General features: G+C 62.9%; 1 protein-coding gene across 2 annotated transcripts; it reads right to left on the reverse strand.

The window, feature by feature from the left end:
- Positions 1–24443, reverse strand: ADGRA2 (adhesion G protein-coupled receptor A2). 2 transcript variants are annotated; one of them, XM_052806060.1, is made up of 19 exons: positions 24131–24443; positions 15574–15645; positions 11132–11203; positions 10956–11027; positions 10585–10656; positions 10311–10474; positions 10021–10234; positions 9345–9509; positions 8520–8721; positions 8281–8430; positions 7986–8147; positions 7546–7755; positions 7262–7463; positions 6801–7009; positions 6530–6657; positions 4208–4331; positions 3899–4044; positions 3622–3711; positions 1–3331 (listed from the first exon to the last, which is right to left on the reverse strand). In XM_052806060.1, the coding sequence occupies exons 1-19, from the start codon at positions 24346–24348 to the stop codon at positions 2119–2121; spliced, it is 3885 nt and encodes a 1294-aa protein (XP_052662020.1). In that variant the 5' UTR covers positions 24349–24443; the 3' UTR covers positions 1–2118. The 2 variants fall into 2 exon arrangements, with proteins under 2 accessions (XP_052662020.1, XP_052662021.1); XM_052806061.1 differs by lacking the exon at positions 24131–24443 and adding an exon at positions 16031–16093.
- Positions 24444–26698: the final 2255 nt, after the last annotated feature.

Here is a 26698-nt window from a genome sequence, read left to right on the forward strand (position 1 = left end):
CAGATTGGCAAATCTTTAATATATTAAACAAAACATATCTGCTGGAAACATTCTATTTATATAAAAATGCAAAAAGACCCCTTTAAAGACATTTCTTTGGCATACTTTCCCCTCCCTCCCCCACGTATATTGCAAGAAGCTCTCTGTTGATATGTCATTTGCTTGTAATGTAAACAGACAAAAAAAAAATGTAATTAATAATACAAAGCTTTTTATATAATACTGTCACAGTGCAGCAAGCATATATAACAACTCAGCATCAGCAAGACCGTGTAGGCTGCAGTATCGACAATAAGGATTTAAATTGTATTAAATAACCAGGTGCAGTGAAACGTGGTTTAAGCTGTCGGTTGGGCAGAGAAGTCAAGGCAGGTGGGGAGCGGCAGAACCGCATTAAGCCCAGGCTGCCCCTGCCCTGCGGGGTGAGGGTTCCCCCAGGGTTTCTGCAGGTGAGACAAATCCACCACTAAGTGCCTTTTCCTCCACTGCCCGTGGCTCCCCCTCCCCGCCGGCCCCTGCCTGGTCCTGGTGACCCCTCGGGAGGTAGCTAAATAATTAAACTCATTTGCACACAGGAGGAAACTGAGGCAAGGGGAGGCTGGAAAGGGCAGAGGAGGCACCAGGCTCCCATCCCACCTCCTCTGCATCACTTTTACAGTTGGGGTTGGCGTCAGCCGGGCTCAATGCCGGACGAGGGGTGAAATACAGCCCCGGTCCAGTGTGGGCAGGGGCAGGCAGCAGGTAGAGCTGTACCGTACCAGCACGGTGATGGGGTGCTCCTTGCCCGGCTGCAGGGTAAGCAACCTTCTCTTGTTTTAAGAAACCTTCAAGACCTGGCAGGGGACGGCTCCTAGAGCCTGCTGCTGTCTGCAGTGTGGCTTTTTTATATGCATGCTAGAAAAAAAGAGGGGACTTCTTTTTAAATGGGGAAAAATAAGTGCTTATCCAAGTTCCAGCCCTTTGAACATATCCTGTTAACTGTCCAAGGAAGGTCCCTAATTAATTGGCATCGTTCTCCCACTCTCCCAGGAACGGCCCCTGCTCCCCGGCAGTTTCATCTTACACAAGTGCGAGGCCGGGAGCCGGGGGGTTTCTCTGCCTTCCTAAGAGCAAACCCAAGTATTTTCTGAGCGTGCAGCCCTGGGTTAAGGACGAGGACCTGCTTTGGGTCTCTGCCCACAGCTCGGCTCTTTGGTGCTTTGGTGGAGAGGGTCAGTCTCGGCTCCGGCAGCAGCACGGCTCCACCAGCCCACCCCATTGCATAGCTTATGCCTCTGAGGGCTTGGGAGCCTTTTCTGGCCGTGATTTTAGTGTCTGGCATTAGAACAGTGCAGACAATCGCCTCGCCTTGGAGCTGAGGCTCCTCTTACCTTGTGCTTGCTTTGCAATATGGCTTTTACTTTGGCAGCCGCGTAACCCACAGGGCTGAATGCTGGCGTCTAACACACGCGGATAAAAACTTTTGCATGTAAAAACATTTCAGACGGAGAAGCTGCTCTCCGACTTGCTCAGAAGCAGCTTGCTCAGGCTGGGGTCACACAGGCATCGGTGCTATAGTGCCTGTACGTAAAGGGCACTTGGTGGGGTCCCCTCGGCGGGAATATTGCAGTCGTGGCACGAGCGGGCTATTGCCAAAGCGCCCGGGGGCATGCCCGCTCCCGGAGAACACTGGTTGGTAACGAGGCACTCGCATCACTTACTTACTGATCTGTCTATACATATATACATTCAATAATATAGCTTTGAAAAATAGACATTTGTTTCCTCTGTATATTATAAAATAGCATTTAGGATCAGTCTTAAGTGACATGCAGGAGTGATTAAAGTACAGCTGCAATTCAGGCTGCTGAAGAGCAAGGATTGCCTTTCACATCGAGATCCCGGTGTTGCCGTGGGAAGCTTTGAGCCTCCACAGGGGACGGGTCGGGCTCGGCATTGCCTTCCACCCGGGGAGAGCCGGAGCCCCCGGCCATGCCGCCCGTCCCCGCTAGTGCACGTGGCGATTCCCGCAGCATCGCCTCTTCGCAGATGCCCTGAGCTCTGCCTTCGCAGATGCTCCGGCCGCGGCTCCCAGAGGAAAATGCTGCGGTGCTGCGGCCATCCGGTCCTTCCCCACCTTTACACGGTGGTTTCGCTCTTCCAGAGGCCGGTCTTCATCCCGGCCACGCTGTCGGCGCTGGCCAGGTTGATGTCGTATTTGCTGCCCTTGAAGCCGCCGTTATGGCTGGCCACGTTGAGCGGGTAGGACCGGCGCTTCGCCTCCTTCTCGGCGGCGCTGGCCTGCCGCAGGTTGTCCCTGCTGGCGCTTCTCCGGCGAGCCTCGGCAAAGTCGGGCGCCCGCCGACCGCCGTCGCTGCCCTCCGAGTGGCTGGGCACCGTCTCCCCATCCTGGGGGGGCCGCGGCCCCACACGGCCACTGCTGACGGGGCTGTTCCTGCCGCTGTGGTAGCTCTCGGAGTGGCTGTTGTGGAGGCTCCCGCTCTCGCTGGAGGGATGCTCCGAGGAGGGGCCCCGCAGCATTTTCAAGCGGTGGTGCTTTCCGTCCCGGCAGGGTTTAGTTCTGCCCCGGTGGTTCCTGCGGCCGTGGAGGTTGCTGGTGTGCCTGCTGGCACCGGTGATCTTGCCATCAGTGGGGTCCGGCTCCGGGCAGGCGGCCGGGCGGGCGTCCGCCTGGCTCTGGGCTACTTGCAGGTTGGTGAGCTTGCAGCGGCCCCCGGCCGAGCTGGCGCTGCTGGGCGAGGAGGAGGAGGAGGCAGCGGAGTGAGCCGCCTCTGGGTCGCAGCCGATGAAGACCTGCGAGCCGTCCTCCGGCACCAGCCCGGGGTGGACATACGCCTGCATGGGCAGCGCGTTCCTGTAGGAGGGGCAGCAGGAGAACCAGGAGTTGAGGACGTCCCGGCGCCGGACGCAGTGGTGGATGAAGATGAAGAATCCCAGCACCACGGCGGTGACGCCGTAGAGGCAGCTGAAGACGATGTTCAGGTACCAGCGCTGGGACACGGCCATGGCACCGAATGTCCACAGGGCGATGTACAAGGCGTGGGTGGTCACCAGTGCCCAGAATTGCACCTGCAGAGAGTAGACGCCATCCGCCTCGGGGCAGGGCGGCCCTGAGTTCAGCGTGACCGAGATGGACCCGGAGTCTGTCAGGAGGTCACCGGTACCCCCCAGCCGCGGTGGCGGCTCCAGCGGCTCAGGGATGTCTTTCCGTCGCGACGGTTGGCACTGGAGGCTGAGCCCGGCGCAGAGAAAGTAAATCCAGGTGACAAGCAAAATGAAAGCCACGGGGACGTAGAAAGCCCCCAAGCTGGGCCGCCACACCAGCCAGCAGCTGTACGGGAGAAAAGGGGCTTTGATGAGCAGACCTGGGTGCCTGTGCAGCCGGCAGCCATGCATCGTGGTACCGTGATGCTCAGCCTCCCTGGCCCGATGGCACGGGCTCTGCGGAGGCATGCTGGCTGCCTGGCTGTTGTTTTCCCAATATAGGGATAGCTCTTGGGAAAGATCTCACCAGCCTTTCCCAAGCTTGCCTGGATTCCTGGCACTGCTGGTTCCCCTTGCCCAGGTGGAAGAAGGCCACCTGTTTTGGGGAGGAAGGCACGGTCGAGCAGGGACACTTACTAGGGGTTGTTGTCATGGTAGTTGTGGATGTTGACGGCTGCTGTGATCCCGCAGATGATGAGGGGGATCCCGCCGGCGATCAGGTAGAACCTGCACGGGGGGGACGGTGTCACCGCACACCCAGAGCGAGCCCTCAGGAGAGCACGGCACGGCTGCGGGTGGAATGGGCTTGTACGGCAGAGCAAGTCCTGCCCAGCCTCTGGACGTGGGGCAGGGGCAGCTCTCCCAGCTCCCTGCTCCCCCGTGGGGCCGGGGCGAGGGGAAGGGGCATTCGTACCGTAGCATGGGTCTGGGGGCCGGCTGGGATGCTTCCCCGTCTGGCTGCTGCGGTGCCTTCCACGTCGCTTCCTTGTAAAGCACTCGGGCTTTCACGGCCATCCACAGCAGGGTGGAGAGGGAGGAGTAGTGCAAGATGATGCCGACCTGCGGGGCAGAGGCAACGGTCGGGAAGGGAGATGCTGCAGACACGGCTGCGTCCCCACCGGTCACCGTCCTGCAGGGTGAAACCTCGCCGTGCTGGGCTCTGCAAATTGCAAAGCAGCCCCGGGCAGCGTGTGGTGGCTGTTCCCTCTCCCCTGGTACCAACCGCTTGGCAGACGATCAGGTAGCCGGTGAGGGTGATGCCTCCCGCGAAGATGGCGGCCGTCATGGCGATGTGGAAGCAGAGGTTAAGCAGCATGTGCCAGCCCTTCCGCGGGATGAGGATGGTGCTGGAAGAGAGGCACAACGGGCGCCCGTGAGCTCCTGCCCGGCCCTGAGAGGGACAGTTATTTGCGGCATGTGAGAGAGCCACAGCTCCTGCCAGCACAAATCCTGCCTCCGCTGCTTTGGAGGGATGCTCCGACACAGCCTGTCCCCAGCCAGGCAATGGAGAAGCCATGCACATAAGTGCATGCATGTGGGTGAAGGACTGCTCGTAGCTGCTGGCAACGTGTCCATCACCGGGCTCTCGGCAGGGAGGCACCGGTGCTGGGATGCAGGGAAGGGGACGGCAGGAGCTGGGCTGGAGGTAAGGGATGCTCTTCTAGTGCCCCTGGCTCTGGGTTGTTCCTGCCTTTGGCTGGGCAGCATCGCGTTTCCATCGCGAGACGTGGGCTGATAGCACCGCCCGGCTTTGCTGGTGTTTGGTTCACTTATAGCAACAGGAATGGCTTGGCCTTATAGTTATCTAAATAAGTACTTGTTCAGTGTTAGATATTATAATTATTATCGGGTTCTTCCAACCAGGTAGCAGTTAGATGTGGACTGATAGTGTTGCTTGGCTTTAACTGTTAATACTGGTTTCACTTATAAATCGAATGGCTTGGCCTTATATGTATCTCATTAAGTAGTGTTAAGTATTTGATATAATAATTACTGTTGGGTTCTTCCAAGTAGGTGATAGCTAGATGTGGACTGATAGTGTTGCTTGACTTTTTGTTAGTGTTTGTTTCACTTACAGTAAGGGGAACGGTTTGGCCGCCTGTGCATCTCATTAAGTGCTTGTTAAGTGTTAAATACAATACTTATTATTGGGGTTTTTTTCTGAGAAAATGGTAATAGATGTGGGCTAATAATGCTGCTTGAATTTGTTAGTGTTTGTTTCACTTATTGTAAGAGGAATGGTTTGGCCTTATATTTATCTCATTAAGTACTTGTTAGATATAATACTTATTATTGGGTTCTTCCTGAGAAATAGATAATAGATTTAGCTAACAATGTTGATTGACTTTATTAGTATTTGTTTCACTTATAGTAAGAGGAATGTTTTGGCCTTGTATGTATCTCATTAAATGCTTGTTAAGTGTTAGATATAATCGTTCCTGTTGGGGTCTTCCAACAGGGTAACAGATGTGGACCGAGAGCAATGCTTGGCTTCGTTACTGTTTGTTTCACTTAGAGTGAAAGGCTCTTACTTTGGCCTTATGTGCGTCTCATCAAGTACTCGTTAAGTGTTAGATATAACTATTGCTGTGTTCTTTTCGCTTTAAAGAAGGCAGCTTGTTGGTAAGTGGCCTGCTGAGAAGGTCTCACCCTGGCTCATGCAGCGACTGTTGCCCTGGACCCCTCTGCATCCTGGTCGGGGGGCGGAGGGTGGGCTCGGTGTTAACTGGGGCAGTGAGGGGCTGCTGCTGCACCTGGGGCTCTGCGCAGGACCCGCTGCTGAGCTCTGCTTGCTGCTGCCTTGCAGGGGTGATGGAGGAGCGGTGGAGAGCCTTTGCCCCTGGAGGGAGCCCAGCACCAGCCTGGGATGAGGCTCTGGCAGCACGGCTGGCCCTGCTCCTGCCCTTTGCTAAGTGTCCTGTTCGCTCCATCCTGCTTGCTCATGGGGCACTGCTTTTGTGGAGGGAAGGTCCTCCCGCTCCTGTCCAGCCCACCGCTCCGCTGCCCAGCGCCCCACTGTCCCCTCGCCTGGGGGCTCACTGGCCCCAGATATGGGGCGATCCCATCCCTGAGCCCCAGCTGTTCACCATTTCTGACCCAACGAGGTCTCAGGGGGTCTTCACTCCCACCCTCAAAGTCCCACTCACCTCCTCCATGCCTCACGTTGCAGGACAAGACACAGCCAACCAGCCCAAGGCCCCCATTGCCATAAAGGCAGGACGCATCCAGCCATCGCCCCAAACCGGCTCCTGTGGCAGAGCCACTTGCCAGGCAACATGTTCCTGGAGGGCTACCTCCTGAAAACCCATGTCCTAAAGGGCCACGTCCTAGAGGGCCATCTCCTGAAAGCCCCTCTCCTGGAGGGCCATCTCCTGAAGGGTCATCCCTTGGATGGTCATCTCCTGGACAGCCATCCCCGCGCACCTTCCCCCCAGCCGTTGGCAGCAACTGGGGAGCTCCTCCAGCTGCCCACAGAGACATCCACGCAAGCACAGCCCCTCCAACCATCACCACGGCCAAGGCTGGCACCAAGACGCTCACTCACCCGTGGTTGACGATGTAGGTGATGATGGTGGTGAAGAGGCAGAGCAGCAGCACGGCCGTGCAAGTGTACATGGCCGGGTGCAGCACCTCCACCGCGCCTCGCGCCTCGCTGGGGAAACCGCTCAGCTCCTGCATAGCACAGCACAGCCCGTCAGACCCCGTGCCACCCGTCCCCGTCCTCCCATCCCACCCCACCACCCCCCTGCAGCCCTCAGGCTCTGCACCCCTGCCCCGGGCAAGGCTCTCAACGCCGTTGCTCAAGCCCCACCTACCATGAGCACAGCCACGTTGCTGAGGTGCCGGCAGTGCAGGGAGGTGACGTTGGGCTCCCAGGCGGCCAGCTGGCACCCCTCGGCGCTCCAGCCCCCCATGCCCCCCAGCACCTCGAAGTTCCAGTATGCGGCCACCGGGTCCGCACCCTCCCCGGGGTGCCGCAGCGACACGGCCACCGGCTCTGACAGGTTTCCCACTCCGCAGCCGTCTGCAGCAACAGAGAAATCTGGTCAGCAGGACGAGAGACACCCCTCTGCCTGCACCCTCAAAGGGGGCTGGGCATAGGGGACCCCCCACAGCATCCCATAAGCACACTGCCACCTCCCCATGAAGACCCCCAGGGATGGCTTTGCTCTGCAGGAGCACCCGGGCACAGCCCAAGGACCCCCATGGAGCTCCATCCCCCAAGAAAAGCCCCACATGGGGCACCCCAGCCCCCCTGATAACAGGCAGCCCTTACAGGTCCCGGCGTAGATGACCGGCGTAGCCACGCTGCGGCGCTTGCCGTCGTCGGCCAAGCGGGAGGAGTTGCCCGTGCTGCAGAAAAGCTTGCCGTTGCGGAAGACCAGCAGCTGGAGCTTGCAGTCGGCCAGCGGCGTGGACGGGACAGGGCTGGCGAAGAGGCTGGGCGGCAGCTGGATGGAGGCCAGGGCGATGCTGTTCTGTGGGTGCATGGTCACTGGTGAGCAAGGGCCAAGTCCCCCCCGCCCAGGACCCCCCCTGGGTCCCCTGGCTTACCCATACCTTGATGTGGAAGCTGGTCAGGGAGACATTGGGGCGCCCCGTGGTGCAGCGCAGCCTCAGCTGCTGGTCGGGCACGGGCTCGGCCCCCCGCTCAGCTGGGGGGGGACGCCCAGCCAGACCCCCGTCTCGCCGCTGGAAAGCCACGCAGCTCAGCCCCACGTAGCTCTCGGGCTTCACCACGTACGCCTCGAAGGCGATGTTGCGTGAGTTCTGCCAGGCACAGCGCCGCGGGGTGGCCATCAGCCCTGGCACGGCCAAAGACCCCCCCGGCATGGCCAGAGACCCCCCAGCATGGATAAGAGACCCCCAGCTCGGGCAGAGACCCCCAGCACAGGCAGAGACCCCCAGCACAGGCAGACCCCACACCAGCAGCCCAACCACCTCCTCCTCCCCCCTCTCAGCCCCCCATCTCCAGGCAGCCCCCCTTGCCCCCCACTCACCACCGCCATGTGCTGGGAGTTGCTGCTGAGTGTGTGGGCAGCGATCTTCTCCAGGGAGCGGACGATGCTGGTGCAAGCCTTCTCCTCCTTCTGCGACATCCACAGGATGTGGTCGTCCACCAGCATGATGTTGCTGGCCATCTCCACGATCACGTCCGTCAGCTGCGAGGACAGCAAGCGGCTCCACAAAGAGCTACTGCCATCCCCAGCGGCAAACACCCCAATTCATGCTTTTCAACCCCAAAAACACTCGGTAGGACTGGGGCAAGCAGGGGACAGGAGCAGCGCTCGTTACCTGCTTGATCTGGTCCACGTAGCCAATAAACTTCTCTATCATCTGGGCCACGTAGAGGACATCAACCATGTCCGAGAAGTTGGCCGCCTCGGCCGTGTAGACGCGGAGCTGGTGAGCCAGGGTCAGGGCGTTGGAGGCATTGATGGGCATCTGCAGAGCGGCACGGCCACGGTGGGGGGACGGTCACCGGCTGCGCCAGCCCCCCGGCACGGCCAAGCTCCCCCTGGTCCCCGGCTCACCAGCACGAAGGTGTAGAGGACGCGGGTGATGTCGTTGGTGTAGAGGCAGTGGGAGTAGTCGCCCTCTTCCCAGCGCCCGGCGCGGTCGCAGCGCCGCCATGCCTGCTTCTCCGCCGCCGAGCCCCCGCCAGCCGGCCCCGCGGCGAAGGGGTACTGCAGGCAGGGCTGGTAGGCGGTGATGCCTGCCAGGGTGCGGGGCCACCTGCGGATGCCGATAGACGGTGACCGCGGGGCGCTTGCCACCAGCAGCCCCCTCCTGCTGCAGATGGGCACCCACACCCCGCCCCAGCCTGCTCCCCCTGCACGGACCCTGCCCAGCACCATGCCACGGCCCATGGGCACCGCAGCCCCCAAATCCCTCCCAAAAGCCCCTGCCTCCCCTTGGCTCCAGGGGGGCTGAGGGCGATGCTCCCTAGAAAGCTGCCGCCCCCTCCCCAATCTTGTAGCCCGCTCGGCTCAGCACAGCCCAGAGGGAAGCAGCGGGCGGCAGGGGGGGCACCGCTAATTTAAGCCACATTGACTGTACCAGTAATTTATATTCCGTAACGGCCCCGCTGGGGTTACAGCGGGCGCCCGGAGCCTTTCGTCTCATGCCAGAGAAATTCCAACACCTCTGCTGCTGGAGCCGGGCTGCGCCGTCGGCACGGGAAACCCTTCAAAAGCGCTCGCGCTCCCTGCAGCCACTAATCGCTACCAGACGCCCGGTCACCTGCGGCGAGCCCCCCGCCCTGGCACGCACCGTTCACGCTGTACGTGGCACGCACCACGCAGACCCCCACCCTGCCGCGGCACCCACCCTGTGGCCAGGCCACCGCCGGTCCCTACCTGAAGTCCCCACGGTTGTTGGTGACCCGCTCGGCAGGGCAGTAGGACGCGGATGTCTCCAGCACCACGATCTCCACCTTCTTGCTGACGTTGCCCTGGGAGGTGGAGACGGAACACTCCCACTCGCCGTTGGCAGAGATGTGGATGTTGGAGAGGATGAGCTCGCTGCGGGCAGAGGGGACGGGCTGGCACGGTGGGTCTGCCCCGCAGCGAACCCACAGCAGCGGTCCCCCAAGCTTGGACACGTGGGGACACACACCATGAAGCACAGGAGGGGCCCACACTTGGCATCCCACCCATGGCACTTGGTACCCGCAAACCAGCAAGCCATGCAGCCACGAGTGTCCGTCCCCATCCCCATCTCGTCTCCCTTGCTGTCCCTATCCTATCTCCATCCCTGTCCCCACCCCATCTCCATCACTGTCCCCATCTCATCTCCATGCCCACCTCACCTCCATCTCCATCCCATCTCCATCACTGTCCTCATCCCATCTCCATCCCCATCCCATCTCTATCACTGTTTCTATCTCTATCAGTGTCCTCATCTCATCTCCTTCCCCATCTCCAGCTCCATCACTGTCCTCATCTCATCTCCATCACCATCTCCAGCTCCATCACTGTCCCCATCTCCATCTCTACCCCCATCTCCATCACCATTCCCATCCCCATCCCTGACCTGGTGATGAAGGTGCAGTCGTGGATGAGGCTCTCCTCCACGATGACGCCCGTCCGCTCGTCCTCCTCCACCAGCTCGCGGTTGTGATACCATCGGATCTGGGTGCTGTTGTCCAAGTAAGTGGCGGTGCACTGGAAGGGCAGCCGGTCGCCCTGGAAAACCACCTGGCGCAGCGACGGGATGAGGTGGTGGGTGTGCAGCTCCGGGGCGCCCGCTGCGGGGGACACAGCCGGCCGGGTGAGCCCGCGCCCCCGCCTGCCCCCGCCGCCCCCGCCCCGGCCCCGGCTCACCGCAACGGAGCTGGTTCTCCCGCGCGCTGCGCAGGGGGAAGGCGTGGAGCTGCCGGGGGTAAACGCACGCCGTCCGCTCCGAGATCTGCGCCGAGCGGTTGCGAGCCCAGGGCAGCACCCAGCGCAGGTTGCAGTCGCACGTCAGGTACTCGGTGGCAAAGTCCCTGCAAGGGCCGGCGTCACGGGGCGCCCGCGGGGCCAGGGCACGCCACCAGCCCTGAGACGCTCCGGCAGGGATGCCCCTGGGTGCCAAAATCCTGGGGCACAAACTCACACGACTTTCAGGGAGGGGAGCTCGTCGAAGACGCCAGGCGGGAGGCTGGAGAAAATGTTCCCGGACATGTTCCTGCGGGACAGAAGAGAAAGGCGGCGTGGAGGGGACCGGGGACCTGCCAGGAGACGAAACACCTCCCAGGCCCCTCGCTGTGCCTGCACACCCCACCATGGCACCTGACGAAGGTGGGCATGGGGCAGCCGCAGCTTAACGAGCCCCTTAACGTGCCGGCTGGAGGCAAAGGGTAGGAGCTGGCCTCGGGATGCAGCATGGGGTGCAAAACTGCCAGCGATGCCCCGGGGCAGCCCCGGGGGCTCCTCTCGAGAGCCAGGGGACGGGGCTGGCGAGGGGCTCCCCAGGGAGCTACTTACAGCCTGAGGAGGTTGGGGAGCCCCTGGAAGACGCTGGCGCTCAGGCAGCCGATGCGGTTGTTGGAGAGGTCCCTGCAAAGCAAGCGGAGGGGCCGTCAGGGCTGGGGACGCCCCGTTGTGCCCGTTCCCTCCGGGCCAGCCCCGGGTGCTCCCTCGGGGGCTGCGCCGGCACTTACAGACGCTTCAGCTCGGGGAGGCCGAGGAAGGCGCCCGGCTGGACCGTGCTGATCAGGTTGTTCTTCAGGTCCCTGCGGGGAGACAGACACAGACCTCAGGGTGTGCAGCGGGGAGCCCCATCCACAGGAGACACGACGCCGTGGGGCCGAGGGCACGAGAGCAGCCCGATGCCCTCCCAGCCTCCATCTCCCATGCGCGGGTTCCTCAGCAGCCCCAGGCGCTGCAAAACCCCGTGCAAGAGCCTCATTAGCAGCTTTCCGTCCCATTTCCCTCTCGTTATCTCTCCAAAGGGCGCAGGGAAGGCGTGAGGCTCCCCGCTGCTCGCGGGGGGGGATGCCAGCCCCTCTGCACACTCTGACCGCGCACCGCAGAGCATCGCGTGCCCGTGCACGCTGGCGGTGGCTGCCATCCCTCCTGCGCGTTGTTTCTGGAGCAGCCGTATCCCGGCGGGTTATCTCCTGCGTGCGGGATAAGACCATGCTGCAATTGCCAGCATGGCCCCAAAAGGGCTTTGCGGCCCGCAGGAAGCTTGTTTGGGTTATTAGCCTGATTGAAGGCACGTATCTAATCAGAGGCAAGCAAGGCGTGCGCCGGTGCGGCGTGGCTGCCATCATGGTGGGGAGCACCGGTGGCATTGGCCACTCCGTCCAGCCCAGGGGACCGGTAAGACAGCTCCTGTCGAGCACCAGTGCTGGCCGGGAGAGGAAATGGGATCCATATGGCAATGCCGTGTTTATTTATAGCTGTCTCCACGGTGCTCCTTGCTGGGTTGCCCACTGCTCTGCGTGCGGCACTGGGGACACCTCGTGAGCCGCAGCCCTTGTTTCAAGGCTACAAGCTGACAGCCGGGATGGGGGAGCGGTGCAAACCCTCCTGCAAAAGTCCTGGGGTGTGGGGGTTCCACTGGTGAGACACGAGGGGCCACGCAGGGAGAGGAAACCCAGGCGATGCTGCCCGCACACCGTAAACACGCAGACAAGCTTTGCTTCCAGACTAAAACTTACACACGTGGCTCCTGCGGGTCCCCAGCTGACCCCAAACAGGCAGGGGTCTGTGCAGAGCTGCACGGCCCCACGGTGCAAACCAGGGGAAGGGAAGAGAAATGCGGTGTGACACCTTCCCGGCCGGTGTCATCCTGGCCCCGCTCGGCCAACACAACAACTCTGCCCACGCCTGCCTTCCCCAATCTCCTGCAATGGGCAAAAGCATGTCCTGCCAGCTCCGATGGCCAGGTGCCCGGCCGGGTGTGCAGGCAGGTGTGCAGGCAGGAGTGCAGGCAGGAGTGCAGGCAGGTGTGCACAGGGGCCAGGTGAGCACCGGTGCTGAAGGAACAGCTCCGCTCACCTGCACCGCCAACGCCGCCAACACCCGCTGCACGAACACCCGTCCTGCAGACACCCGTCCTGAAAACACTCATCCTGGAGACACCCGTCCTGCAGACACCCATCCTGAAAACACCCGTCCATACACGTCCAGGGAGACCATCCCCGCCGGGGCCCAGCCGGAGGTCCCCAGGGACCCCCGCGTCCCGGACACCCACCCAGCACACACCACCAGCACGGCCCGTGGCAGTCGGGGATGAAGCGGCCAAAACACGTCCGCTGGCAAAACTCAGCGCCCCTGGCTCTGGTCCGCCTGCAGCCGGGGGCTGGGGGCTGCAGGGGACCACCGGCCAGGGATGGGACCCACTGGGGACCGTGCTGGGACTGGGGGCTCACGGCCAGCCCGGCGCACGGCCCCGCGGGGAGCCTTCCTCGCTCAGTCACTTCCTCCCCGCTGGCCGGGGGCCCGGAGCTGCTGCTGCTGCTGATTTACGATAAGGCTCTTCTCTCAGCACTGCGGTTGTTTGCCTTCGCGTTTCCGCCGGTCCTGGACCCCCTCCTCCCCCTGCCCCGGCGGGGTGACGTGCTGCAGGCACGAGAGCCGGCAGCGGCACAGTGCCACGTGTGCACAGGGACCCCCCCTGCCACCGTGCATGCATGGGGACCCTGCAAAGCAACTGCCTCCTGCCCCGAGGAGCGAGCCTCGATGCGCACAGCAAATCCCGGCACAGAGGGCCTGATCCAGCCCAGTGCAGCTGCAAGGAGCCCAGCATGCCGGGGCTGAGCTCGCAGCCACACACGCAGCTCCCTGTGCACAGCAGCACCTGCCGCAGCCCGGTGTAGACAGACAGATGGACAGACTCCATCCCCATCACTGCTGTCACCCAGCCGAGCCCCCTTGCAGCCCGAAGCCCCAAGGTGGGAAGCACTGGCCCGGCCGAGGGCAGGACGTTCCCAAGCGGGGCTGCGCTAATGAGCGCGGCCGCCTCGGCTGCATACCGGCCCCGCTCAGACTCATTAATCTCATTACGCTGCTACAAATCACTGGAGATGCCAAGCTGCAAGCTCGGAGGGGCGGTGGTCTGTGGGGGCACCCTGCACACCGCTGAGACCCCGGGAACGGGTTTCTCCCCATCATGTTGGGATGCCGAAGCACCCACGGTGGGCAGCCAGGGTGGGCAGGGGCCCCACAAGCCCCAGGACGAGAAGCGAGGGGCCCCGGAGCCCCCACTGCATCCCCGCCACACCAGCGCGGTTCCTCCACGGGGCACGTCTGCGCCGCGGCCCCAAACCGACCCGATGAAAACAATTACGGCTCCTGTCGAGAGCAATCAGGCGCGGTGCAGCGTGATGCTGGCCGGCCCAGGATGGGGGAGCGCTGCCTACAGCCCCCCCCAGACACGCTGGCGCTCCCCCTCTGACCCGCGTGGGGTTTCGGCACGGCAGAGGTGAGCGGGAGGTGACATGGGGTGGCTGCTCTCCCAGAGCACGGAGACTTTTAAGGGGACCCCAGGCACCCCAGGGGCTGCAAAATCACGGTCCCCCTGGGGTGCCAGCCCCCCGGCTCCACCGCAGCCCTTCCCAGTGAGCGCAGCGCCCAGGGCAGCCCCAGCTGCTCCCTGCCTGTGTGCATATTAATCCCTCCTGTTAATGAAGGCTCGGTGCCAGGAGCAGGAAGAGGTGACCCCACGCCTGGAACCGCGCTGGGGAGGACTCGGCCATGGGAGACTACAGGGACACAGGGTCCCCAAGGACCTGCTTCCCACTCACCCCCTAAAACAGGCCCACGGGGATTTCCACCGCTTCTAAATCCCAAACCAGCCCCAACGCCATGCATCAGGCACTGCATGCTCTGTCATGCCTGCTCCCCATCCCAGCGCCGTGCACCCCAACCGCAGTGCCACGCACCAGGCGCCGTGCACCCCGGGGTGCCCGCACCCCCACCCGACACCGTGCACCCCACGCACAGCGCTGCGCACCCAACGCTGCCCAGGGGCTGGCACCCACCGGAGGCTGCGCACCCCAGAGCAATGCCACGAGTGGGCACTGTGCACCCCGGGCCCCACGGTGTGGCCCTGCAGCCCCCGTGCCCACCGGAGCAGCTGGGCTCTGCTGCGGGTCGGGGCAGGTGCATGCCCTGTAACTCGAACAAGATCTGCGTTAATAAACGCTTCCTTGTTCGGGCTAATGAAACGCAGGCGGTTGGGGGTCCCGCTGCCCCTGGGGAGCCCCCACGAGCCCCACGAGCCCCACAAGCCCCTCGGCTGACAGGGCTGGCATCCCAGGGCTGTCCCAAACCCTCGGCTGGGCTGTAACCCTCCCCAGACCCGCCGCCGGCCGAATGCGCCGGTGCGGTTGCAGAGTGGCTCAGGCAGTGCCTGCCCGGGTAGGTCCCCACAACCCCGGGCACGCTGCCTGCCCCTGCCTGCCGCTGCCTTCACCTCCCCACTGCCTTGCCCATCTGCACCCAAAGTGGTGCCCTGCGGGAAAACGCGAGGCCAGGCGCTGCGGGGCAGGGACCCGCCACCCAACAGAAGGGGACCCCACAACCGTGTGCCACAGAGGACGCCAGGGAAGAAGCCGGCTGCGGTGCACAGTGCCCGTGGACGCCGGCAGCTGGGCCACCATCGCACCGGGTGAGCATCCCACGGCGGGAGCCCACCCGGCCCCGCTCGGCGCAGGAATGCACGAGACCCTCGCGGGGCCGCGGTGGGGAACAAAACGCCCTCAGTGCGCTGGTCCCCGCTCCTGCATACCTACAGATCAAACCCATATGGGGGCCATAAATCTCCCCTTATTACAGCTCCCTCCATAGAGATGCCTTTCATGGAGAGATAAGAAAGTTGACTTTGTTCAGGGGGACAATGTCGCTTTTCATACCGGCCCCCACGGAGCGCGGCCCCCCCCGTTGCCTCCTGCCCCGGCGTAGCTCCCGGGGTCCCTGGGATGCCCGTGGGTGCCGGCAGCAAACCCCGCTGCAGCACCCGGGAGCGACGTCGGGAGCAGGACCCAGACGGTGCTGCCGGCACCCGTCCCGCTCGCACCCCATGGAAGCTCTGCCTGCATCCTGCTGCCCACCCCTCCTTCCATGACCCCCCAGCTGCCCGCCGGGCACTCACAGCTTCTCCAGAGCCCGCAGCCCGAAGAAGGAGCCGTTCTCCAGCACCGTGATCTTGTTGTTACTCAGCAGCCTGTGGGAAGAGCAGAAGAAGAGGGGAAGCCCCGTTACTCGACCTGCCAGGCAGCCCTGTCCGTGCCCCGGTGACCTGCGGGGCTGGAGGGCAAGTGGGGAAGGCCAGACCTGCCACGAGAAGTGGCAGCCCTGGCTATGCCGCCGGGATGGTGGCGATGGTGAAGTCTCAGGGACAGGCTTGCACGGCCGGGTGGGGACATAGGATGCAACGGCCATGTCGGGATGCCGTGCCGTGGCCCACGTGCATGGCGGCACCGGGCTGGAGGTGCCCGGGGCTGTGCCAGCTCTTGGGGCATCGCTCCTGTACCTGGGTGCAAGGAGCTGCACATGCGGGCGATGAGATCCCCACCCCAGCACCCACACCGAGAGTGCACCCCAAGGACCTGCAGCCAGGAGGGGACCCCATGGCACCCCCAGGTCTTGCCCTCCACCAGCCTGACCCCCTGCGGTCATGGCATTGTGGCCATCCCGGGAGCCTCCCAGCACTGAGATTTCATCCCAAAATAAAGAGCTTTGCTGGCCAAAGGGGCCCTTGTGGGGTAACAGGAGAGGGAGGGAGGGCACAAGCACCCGACAATTCAGCCAGAAGCTCATTAAAGCGCATCAGTGGCAATTAGCAGAGCCAGAACCTGGCCTGGGGACGGGAGCCGGCTCTCAGGGACCAGAGGTTCTTCCCGGGAGCTCCTGGGCGGCCGCGTGGGCACCGGCGACGCTCCCGCCGGCAAACGTGATCCAAAAGCGGAGCGGGGGCAGCCGCCAGCCGGGGCCGGGAGGGCACCCTGGAGCCCCGGCCAGAGGAGAGGCGCGGGGGAAAAAAGGGCTCATTGAGGGCCGGAGCCGGGGCTGTTTACACACGGGCGGGCTCTGCAGCCGGGCTGAATGGTGGCTGTGTGCTGCAGAGCTCCGTCTCCTCCAAACACCCAGCCTGTGGCAGCCATCACCAGCCACGCTCGGTTCTCCCTGGCCGGGCTCCCGCATTGGGGCTGCCCGGGGAGCGGACAAGACCGGGACCGGGACCTGGCTCAGGGGGGGCTGCATTGCAGCGGGGGGCAGCTGCCAAACCCCCAAAGGGTGGTGGGGATGGAAGGGTTGGGGGGCAGCCCCCCCACCTTGTGCTGCATCCTGTGCTAATGAGGAGCCACCACCGGGCACTGCCGTGTCCGTGGGGCCCTGCGACCTGGCCGGCGGCGGGGAGCGGAAGCGTCCGGCAGCCCCGCCAGCCTGCAAATTGCTTCCACACGCTGTCGGCCGGAGCCGTCGTGGCCAGGGCCATGTCTCGCCCTTTCCTCCCTGCGGGGACCCTGCTTTCGCAGGGCTTGGCTCACCCCAGCACTGCAGCAGCGAGGACCAGTGCCGATCGACGGCGCTCATAGCCCCGGGATCCCACCCGGAGCGGGGGGCAGCAGGGATGCTCCCAGAGCAGCATCGCTCCTGGAGCAGCCCCGGCTCCCGGGCACGGCAGCCCCATGGCGCGCCTTGATTCCCCGTCACGTTGTCGGTGGGGGCTGTTGCTCAAGGCCGTGCCGGCCCCAACGGCTCCAGAAGGTTTTAATTCCAGCGGCAGCAGATTTCACAACCCGGCAAAGCCTCCGCAGGCTGCGCGCGCATGGGGGGACCTCGGGGGGTCCCTGCTAAAGCTTAGGGCAAGCAGAAACCCCCTGGCTTGGGGGCCAAGTTGAGATGCAGGACGGACCCTGCTGAAATGGTCCTTGGGGCTGCACGAGCTGCAAATGCAGAAACTAGACGAGTGCAGGAGACTCCGGTCTCAGACCTCCTGTGATTGCTCCTGCACCCCGGCCCCAGGGTGGCAGGGGGGTCCCCGGCATGGCCAAGGACACGTGGAGCCTTTGGGCAGGGGGGACGCCGGGCACCTCCGGCATGCTGGAGCCAGCTATGCCAAAGCCTCCTCCCAGGGCATGGGCTTTGCAAGGGGTTACAACCACGGACATGCCACCAGCACGGCAGGCAGAGAGCAGGCAGCCGGCTGCCTGCATCGGGGAGCCAGCGCACTGGAGAGCTGCGCCCAGCTGGGAACGCAGTCTCCGGTCCCCCCCCCAAGGGCTGAGCCCCGATGCCGCGGATGCTGGCTTTGTTCGCGGACCCCTGGGACCATCTGCGCCTCTGCCATAAAAACAGAACTCCCCGCCTTAAAAGGCAACGCTCCCGCGGCCCCCATGCCATCGGCCTCCCCTGTGATCTGCAGCCAGGCGGCCGGGCCAGCAACCCGCCCGCCGACGGCCGGGAAAACAGCCGTGGGACACCCTCCCCGTGGGGTACTTTGGCCAAGGGCGAAGCCACCCCCGGAGCCACCGGCCCCTTGGGGAGCACGGGAATGTCCGGGACCCCGGCACGGTGTGGGGGGACCCCGAGCTGTGGGCACTGCCCACCCCTGCGACACCCCGCTGCTTGGCGCCTGGTCTGCCCTTCCTTAAGGAAAAGAGGTCCTCGACCAAAATGAGCGGTCGGCACATGAAAATTGCACTGACAGTAACGATCTGACTGAAAGGTTTTTTTCCTGGTAAAACTTTTTCTGGGTAGCCACCCTGGCTCTTCTTCTCCCCATCCTGTAGAAGCCAGCCAGGTCACGCTCCCCCGTTACAACTCACATCCTCAAACACGGTTTTATTTTGTTTTCTCTAGTTTTATGGATTTTATGTTCCAAAATGCTTTCTGGTTTTTTTTTCCAGGAAGTTCTCATCAGGCTCCACAGGATTTTCCGTTCCCGCGCGTCTGCAGGCGGCAGAGCCGTGTGCGGGTCCCCAGCATTATCCCCTTACAGGACATTAACTCAGAAACCCCAAAATACAATGGAATAAGTGTGCCTGCAAGACCACCCCGACCCAGCACACGGGGGTCACAGGCGAGCAGCCCCCGAGCCGCACTGGGGCAGCATGGCCCCACACTGGGACCCAGCCCTCGGCATGCAGGACCGGGGCTGGACCCAAACCCCTCAGCTGGATTTCAAACTCCAAGAGCTGCCCCTGCTCCTGCACCCGGCCAGGAGGAGGGATCGGCTGGGGGGGGGAAGGGGATGGGGGGCTGGAAGCAAACCCCGCTGCCCCCCAATCCCCCCGGCTCGCCGTGGCCAAGGTGGCTGTTGCCGCCGGTGGGCTGGGGAGCGTGCCGGGCAGGGGTTGCGGTGGCTCCCCGGATGCTCGCTGTGGTCCGCACGGGGCCGGGGGTGCAGAGGGGACGTGATGCCCCCATGTCCCAGCCGTCCACAGGTTTGGCAGGCCATGAAAGCACAGCTGTGCTCCTCCAGAGCCGCCGCTCGGCCGTGCCTTGGCTCCGGCCCAGGCTGGGACTCCTCACCTCGGCAGCGCCGGCAAACACCCCACCAAGAGGTACCCCCCAAGCCGGGTTCGGAGCGATTCGCCCGGCACGCACCCCCAGCCCTCGACGCCCGATCGCCCTCATGCCACTCCAGCATCCTCCCATCCGAAATGATGCCTTCAGCCCACCCGGCCGCCCCGAGACCCTCCGGCATAGCGGTGGGTGGGTGGGTGGGTGGGCTCCCGTCGCCTGCCGGGGACAGCCCCGCCACTGGGACAATAATCGGCTAATTGAGCGATGGCTGGAAAAGTCTCTCCGGACAATGCGGGGATTAAGGACCAGAGCATCGAGTCAAACAGAAATGATGGGGGGATGCGTGGTGGGGACGGGGGCGGACGGGCGGCAGGAGGGAGCATCCTCCCATCCTGGGGGGATTCAGCCTTGGAAGGGGTTCAGCATCCCTGCTCCAACCCGCCTGCGCTGGGGCTCTCAGGGCTTGGACCTCAGGAGGCTGCAGGCAGAGAGATAGAGAGATCCCTTCTTCTTTTTTTCACCTCAAAAAGAGGAGCCAAAAACGAAAAAAACAAGATTGTTTTTTCAAGCGTGCTGGAATCCACTTGGATAAATAACGGCTCCAGAAACTGGGCTGCTGAAACAATAAACTTCCTCTGGACCCAACCAAAAAAGGACGTGGGGAGACGGTGGCTCCCCAGCCCGTGCAGGCAGGGGAAAGGCACAGGCAGCGGCACGGAGGTTAATAAGGGGGGGCCGCGGTGGGGGCGGGGAGGCCGGCTATGCTTTGCTCTCCAAGTGCATTAATTCAAAGCATATGCTCGCAGCAGATACGGCGCAGGCTGCGCCCCGACCAGAGCTCGCCAGTTTGCAGAGGGATTTTAGGAAGAGAAAAGAGGGGCCCCAGGGCTGGTGAGAGGTGCTGAGGGCTCCGGCACTGGGAAGGGCTCTGGAGGCGGCAGCATCCCAGAGGGACCCTGCAGCTCCCACCCCAATGGGGCTGAAGACCCCCCGACATGGCCGGGGCCACCCTCTCCCCACTTTGTTTGGGTGCTCGGGGGCTCTTCCCCTCCCCACGACGTGCGCGGGGCGTTGCCTCCAGCCTCGCGTCACGCCGGGCTATTTCGGACGGTGAAAATTATTGTTCCAACCCTCGGCTTTTGTTAGCACAGGAAAAATAAGCCCCGGAGAGAGGGCGAAACCTCCAGAGCTGGCACAGGGCGGCAGGGCCGGGGTGCTCCGATGCACCGGGCAGCACCACGACCCACTGCCCCTGGAAAAACCAAATCCGCCGGACCTGCAGCCCAATAAATAACAAATAAAAAGCTGAAAAAGGTTTGGGAAAGAAACCATCTGCAGGGCCCAGGATAAACCAGCCTTGGAGAGGGGAGTTCAAGTAGAACTGGAAATTGGTCATAAGTCAAAGCCCTCTATTCCCTGCAGACAATCTGTAATTTCAGTGCAATCAAGCTGTGCACATAAATGAGGCCTGTGCTGGGATTCCACATCTGGAAGAGGTTTGGGCTCCTGCCCGTGTGACAGCGGGGCTGGCCGCGGCCGGCACAGCTATCTGCGTCTCGTTAGGGATACAGTGCTTTTTCCATTAGGCGATTAGCACAGGGGTCAGCTGGAGGGGGAGGGAATTAAAGCCTTGTTAATACACGTCTGCAGAGCCCCAGCACCTCGCAGCCATGTTGGAGGGATGTCCCCGAGAGGTGCCAAATCCCCCAGCCCCGAACCACGGGAAGACCACAGTCCTGGGAGGCTGGACCACGATGGAGGGGCTGGGGGAAGCACTGTGCCCCAGGCTGCATCGGTGCAAACTCTGCTGAGACAGCTGCAGCCGGGTGAGTTCTGCAGGGCTACGAGTCAAAAAGGGGCGACAAGTCAGTCTGTGAGGGTTGGCATCCCTCCTTCCTCCCTGCGACGAGCTGGGGGCAAGAATTAACCTCTAGGTATAAAACGGGGCAGGTGTCAGAGAGCACAGGCCTTGTAAAGTCTGCTGGGGTTGCACGGGGATATCGCACCCCTGTGAGCATCATCCTGCTAGCCGGACCCCACACACGTCCCCATGCCGACTCCCTGCTCCGTGATGAAGGCAGCACTTCTGCCTGCACCGGTCCCGGCAGGCCGCTCTGTACCCACTGGCTGCAGGTCTCCCCACGGCACGAGTTTCTCAGGTAGGACCAAAGACCGGCAGGAGATGGCCGGCATGGCTGTGGATATTTAGGCAAGAAGCGAAGCGCCCGGTCTCCCTGTCCTGCCGCTACCCCACAGCTCGAGGGGCTCCAGCGCCATGGCCCCAGCCGTCACACCCATCACCAGGATGGAGCAGGGCCGCCGGTTCCCAGCACCCCCGGCCGTGCCGGGTCTGTTCCCTGCCACCGCGGTTTCCCCACATGGAGTTAATTTCTGCAGCTCCACATCTGCGGGCACTGGTTTGCTCTCTCCCAAAGCAGCGATCCCTGAGAGGGGCTGAGGGAAGAGAAAAGGAGCTGCGGCTCCGCTCAGCAGGCGGCTCGCCGTGAGAAACTGCCACGTCCCCCGGGATGCCGGGACGCCACGGCCGAGGCCAGCGCTGGCTGAAGGGCAGGTCCCCGGTGCCACGGGCATCCCTCGTCCCTCGTCCCCTACTCTGCCCATCCGCAGGCTGCGATGCCAGCGAGTGTTTCTCAGGCGCGGGGGGTAAATAAGCAGCAGCTGCCGCAGAGGCAGCCTTGGATTCCTCAGCGCAGGCCTAATAATTAAAGATAAATAAAGAAGTAAATCGAGAGTGTGGGAAAAAGCCCAATAAGAGCCGGGGTGAGGGACCCGCAGGGTAGCAGACCTCCTCCGGCCGCCCGACCTCCTCCAGCCGCCCGCGTGTCCCCAGCCATCGCCCAGGAGGCCGGAGCTGCGGCCGGGACAGCAGCCGGCAGCTGCTGGGAAGAGCCTCCCCCCATGCGCAGCATCAGCGCTGCTCGTTAGCACTAATGCACGCCTGCTTCCAGGCTGGACCGGACGAAGACTGGAACAGGGCTCCGCTTTTAAGCGTTGCTCTGCACAAAACACATTACGTGTTTCCTGCGACTGGGACAAGAGTGATGCTGAGCATCCCCGGGGGCACAGACGGGACCTGAGCATCCCCAGGGCACGCGAAGGAGCCCTGCTCAGACCCAGCTCACCCGCGGGGCTCCAAATTTGGCTGTCCCCAGCGGGGTGTCCCCCAAGGCACGTGCAGCCCTTGCCACATGCCCAGGCCCCGCTGACTCCTCCGCTCCCTGCCCGCACCCCAGCGGCTCCAGGAGACTCTCCTGAAGCCGGAGCCTCTGGTTTTGATTGTTCCATCTGGAAAGGGTTTAGAATAAATCATGTTTACTGCACGAGAGCAGAGCCCAGGGTCACCGCATATTTGTAGGTTTCTGCCTACGCCTGTAGGTTTCATGTCACGTTTTAGTGGGATCGTGTAATGCCCTAATGCTTCTGCACGGTCATCCCAGCCCCTCCGAGGGAGCCGTCCCCGGCACGGACGGCTCCAAACCGCCCTGTCCCACCAGACACAGCCCGCCTCGGCTGCTCTGCCGGCTCGGGGCTGCGGTGGGGCTCAACTCGTGCTCAACTTTGCAGTTACACTCGCTCACGCTGGAGAAAGCACCAGAGCAGGCAACTAATCGGATGCTTTTCGCAAATACAGATTGACAAAGGACTCAAACATCCCCATGGGTATTTGCGAGGGGCTGACGTAAAAGAAAGGGCCGTAGGAGGAAAGAAATGAAGAGCAAAGCCTGTCCGAGGGAGAGTGTGACTGGAGAGCCCAGCCTCCACCTGCCCTGCAGCCCCCCAGCGTCCCCCCACCAAGGGAAGCCCAGGACACACATCGGAGTTGCTGCTCCAGGATGATTTACGCTTTTATTACGACAGTCGCGCTTCAGACCCTGCTTGTGGCACCCACGCACCACAGGCGTGTTTCACGGCTACACTCCACGTGTGGGACGGTGGCGTCAGCTGGGTCCCCTTCACAGCCACCCCATTTTCACAAAGCAGACATTGTCACCCCAAAATGAAGCCCCTTTGCAGCGAGCGGCACAGCACATGGAGGACCAAGAGATGCTTAGAAATAGCAGCGACTCTGGCGCGTGAGTGGCAACGCGACCGAGCGGGTTCAAGCACATGAGAGCGGATGGGACCAGGAGCGTGGCAGCCCCCAGCCCAGCCCTGCGCAGCCCCAATCCTCCACAGCGTCCAACAAAACCCACCCAAGAAGCAGAAGGCGGAGAGCCGAGGCCGTGGGCACGCTCGCGTGGGCGGGCGGGCGGGCAAGCAGGCACGGCCGCCCTCACGGGACGACACTCCGGGCAAAAGCAACGTTCCCTCCAGCAACGGCACTGCCGGCCCTGCCTTCCAAACCAGATTTTAATTCAAACATCTCCTCCGGAGTTATAAATAAACCCTGCAATCCGCTGCTGCAGTGAGCAGGCGTGCCGGCTGCCAGCGTCGGCCAAAACCCCAACCCTCCCCGGCACCGAGGGTGCGAGGAAGTTTTTAGGAAGCAAGCGGCAGCTGTGGAGCCTTTGCACAAACCCGAAACCCGCTCACTGCTCTCGATCTCTTTTCAGCAAATATTTCCACTTTCAAACAAAAACATCCTTCCCAGCACTCAGGCAGCAAACCCTGCGGAGGGAAGCGTGGAGAAGGAGCCTGTTTCCTGGATTTCCAGCTCACGTCCACACTTTAAACCCGTGCTGCTGCCGCGCCGTGGGGAGAGCGGGGTCCTTTCCGTTATTCTATAGCCGCAACACCCCGCATTCATGCAATTTAAACAAAGTTACGCAGAACCGAGCAACGCGTTTGTTGGGACGGATTCCCTTCCGAAGTGACAAAATAAGTGAAAAAAGTCACCGTTTGCGCTGCGCTCCCCGACACCGCGGGGCTTTGCCCCCCCCGCCCCATCTCCCTTAGCCCCACCAGCACCTGCCCGCCCGTGGGAGCACGGCTCCGGGGAGCGGTACCCGCCGCCGTGGGGGGGGGGGGGGGGGTACGGGGGTCTCCCCGCTGCTCGCTGCTCCAGCCCCCCCCCCCAGCTCCCCTCCTCCCCAGGGGGGCCGCCGAGCGGCACGGGGCGGGCTGGCCGCGACCCACGCGTGGGCTCCCATCCTTTTCGCAAGGCGGGGGGCGATACCCGTGGACCGGGGGCGATGCCCGGGGAGCGCGGTACTCACAGCGTGGCGGTGCCGTCGGGCAGCAGGCGCGGCTCGGGGGGCACCGGGAGCCCCCCGCCGCTGCAGACCACCCGTCGCCGGGGAGCGGCGGGGCCGCCGGACGCTTTGGGCCGTTCGGCCCCGCACTTACAGCCCAGGCTCTGAACGGGGCAGCTCCGCGCCGCCCCCCCGCCGCTCAGCGCCGCCGCCAGCAGCACCAGCGCCGCCGCCCGCCGCATGGCCCCGGCCCCGGGCCACGGGCTCCGGGCTCTCGGGCTCCGGCTCCGCGCCCGCCGCCGCCCCGCTCCCCGGGGCGGCTCCGGCGGCGCCGCCTCCCCCCGCTCGCCGCGCTCCGCCGCCGGGCCTGGCGCCTCCCCCGGCCCGCCCCGCCCCGCCCCGCCCCGGCCCCGCCGAGGGCATCGGCTCGCCTCCACACCCCCCCCTTTCCCCACCCGGAGCGGGAGCCTGCGTGGAAGAGAGCTGGAGTCCCCCCGTGGGCAGGGGCTGGAGCTCGGAGCGGTCCTGGAAAGCTGGAGCCTGCGTGGGAGAACGCTGGAGTCCCCCCCCGTGGGCAGGGGCTGGAGCTCCGTGGGGTCCCACAGGGACCCCGGGCTACGGCCCCCGTGGGTCAGAGCATCCTCCCAGAGGGCGAGAAGCTCCGGCCCCGCCTGGAGCCCTGGGCATCAGCGGGGAGGGCTGGAGCTCGTGGTCCGTACGGGCCGCGACGCGATGCCTCGCTGTAGCATCCCAGCTGCGACAAGTACAAGGTGCTGCATCCCGGGTGGGCACACACACGTGGCCCCACCAGCCCTCCTGCGCGTCGTCGGGGCTCTGCGGCCTCCCACCGCCTGCTGGGACCCCGGAGGAACCCCCTGCACAAACTCACACAGTTCCCTTCATGGTCACACCGTTCCATCCCCTCCCGGCCTCCGCTCCGCAGTTAACACTCTTCCCTTTTTGCCTTCCCTGTTTGCTTCACTGGTTTTCACACCAAGTTCAATATTTTCCTTCCCGCTCCCCCCTCCCACGTCCCCGCTGCCTCTTGCGCTGCCCCCGGCCCTCTCTCCCCCCGGGGCTCGACGTTTCTGAGGCCACGGCTCACACAGCTTCAAACCAGAAGGGATCAAAAGCAGGCAATGAAGTCTCCAGGACCCCGTGCCAGGGAGCGGAGGAAGAGGGTCATGGAAGGACGACAAGAGACGACTCTGGGAATGTGGTTTCTCCCCAGGACCAATAGTTCCTGGAGGGGAAAAGAAATTTACTCCTTTCTCCAAATAAATACAACTTGCTGTGGCAGTGGGCGTCGGAAAGAGGAGATACTCATCAGCACACACTCCCAAGCTGTTTCCACATGCGCTTTTGTTTGGGAGCATAAGCAGCCCAGTTCCCGCACAGCTCGTTAGCCGCTTAACCAGTGGTTGCCTCAATTCCATCTCTTCCCTGCCTGGGCGCTTGCTGCCTCCAGCCAGGCAGGGACAAGGAGCACGGCCCCAAGGGCTCTTCCGTGGCCTGTCGCACCCCTGTAGGGGTCGTAGGACCCCAGAGCCCTGGAGACCAGCATCATCGTGTTAGTATAAAAACCAACAATCATCAGCAGCGTACCCACATCTTCCCTCTTTCTTTTTTCCTTTTTTTTTTTTTTTCTCCTTTTTTCCACTGAGCAAAATTTCCACTGCAGAAATTACCCGCCCGTGCTCAGCACTGCGGGATGCTGGTCCCAGACCCTGCAGCTGAAGCTGGAAGAGCAACAGGAAACCGCTTGTGTCCAGTATCCGCTCAGAGATCCTGCGAGCATCTGCACAGCATGAAACCCCTCCCAAAACCCAGAATGGTGAGCTGTGCCTCCCACTTTAAACATCGCCGAAACCAAGAGTGGTTTTCCCTCCTTCTTCTGGAGAAGATGAGTCTGCAGGCTGGAGCCCGCTGCTCTCCCCGGGTGTCCCCACCAACATGGAGAAGAGACTGCTTGTCTGACATCCGATTTAGACCGCAGGCACTCACAGCACACCAAACCTAGCACCAAAGAGGGATGTGATCCCGAATGCCGCAGTGCACAGGGCTCAGCCACCTTCTTTTGCTGGATCAAGCCCTAAATTAAGAAATCCTTGTCTCCAAGAACTCCAGCACTTGCAAGGACCCTAGCAGCCACCGTGCAGCACCGCTCGCCTCTGTGCCCATCAGCGCAAGAGCTGGGAGCAAGACACAAGATTTCAGCAGCTCGTCCCTGAGGGAACGGCCCAATGCTGCCGCACCAAGTGGCTGGAGGGACCTCGAGCAGAGCCGGGGCTCGCACCTCGCTGCGGGTGGCCCTGCTGCTCCAGACCACTCTCACCCTCGGGTTATTTGGTGTTGCCTTAATGGCCCGTTTCATTTCTTCTCTGCAGGAAGAGCCAGGGAGCTGCTTGCACTCCTGTTCCTACCGAGTGCAGCTCTGACTCTGATCCAAACCACAGCCACTGCCCCTCTTCTTCCCCTTCCTCAGGGCAGCAGCTCTACAACTGAGCTAGAAGGGGTCCTGGGAAACCCCAGCATTAAGCCAAGAGCTCCCCGTGCGTGGACAGGAACGGGACTTGGCACGGATCTCAGGCC

The sequence above is a fragment of the Harpia harpyja genome, chromosome 13, assembly GCF_026419915.1.
Source record: "Harpia harpyja isolate bHarHar1 chromosome 13, bHarHar1 primary haplotype, whole genome shotgun sequence".
NCBI classification, from domain to species: Eukaryota; Metazoa; Chordata; class Aves; order Accipitriformes; family Accipitridae; genus Harpia; species Harpia harpyja.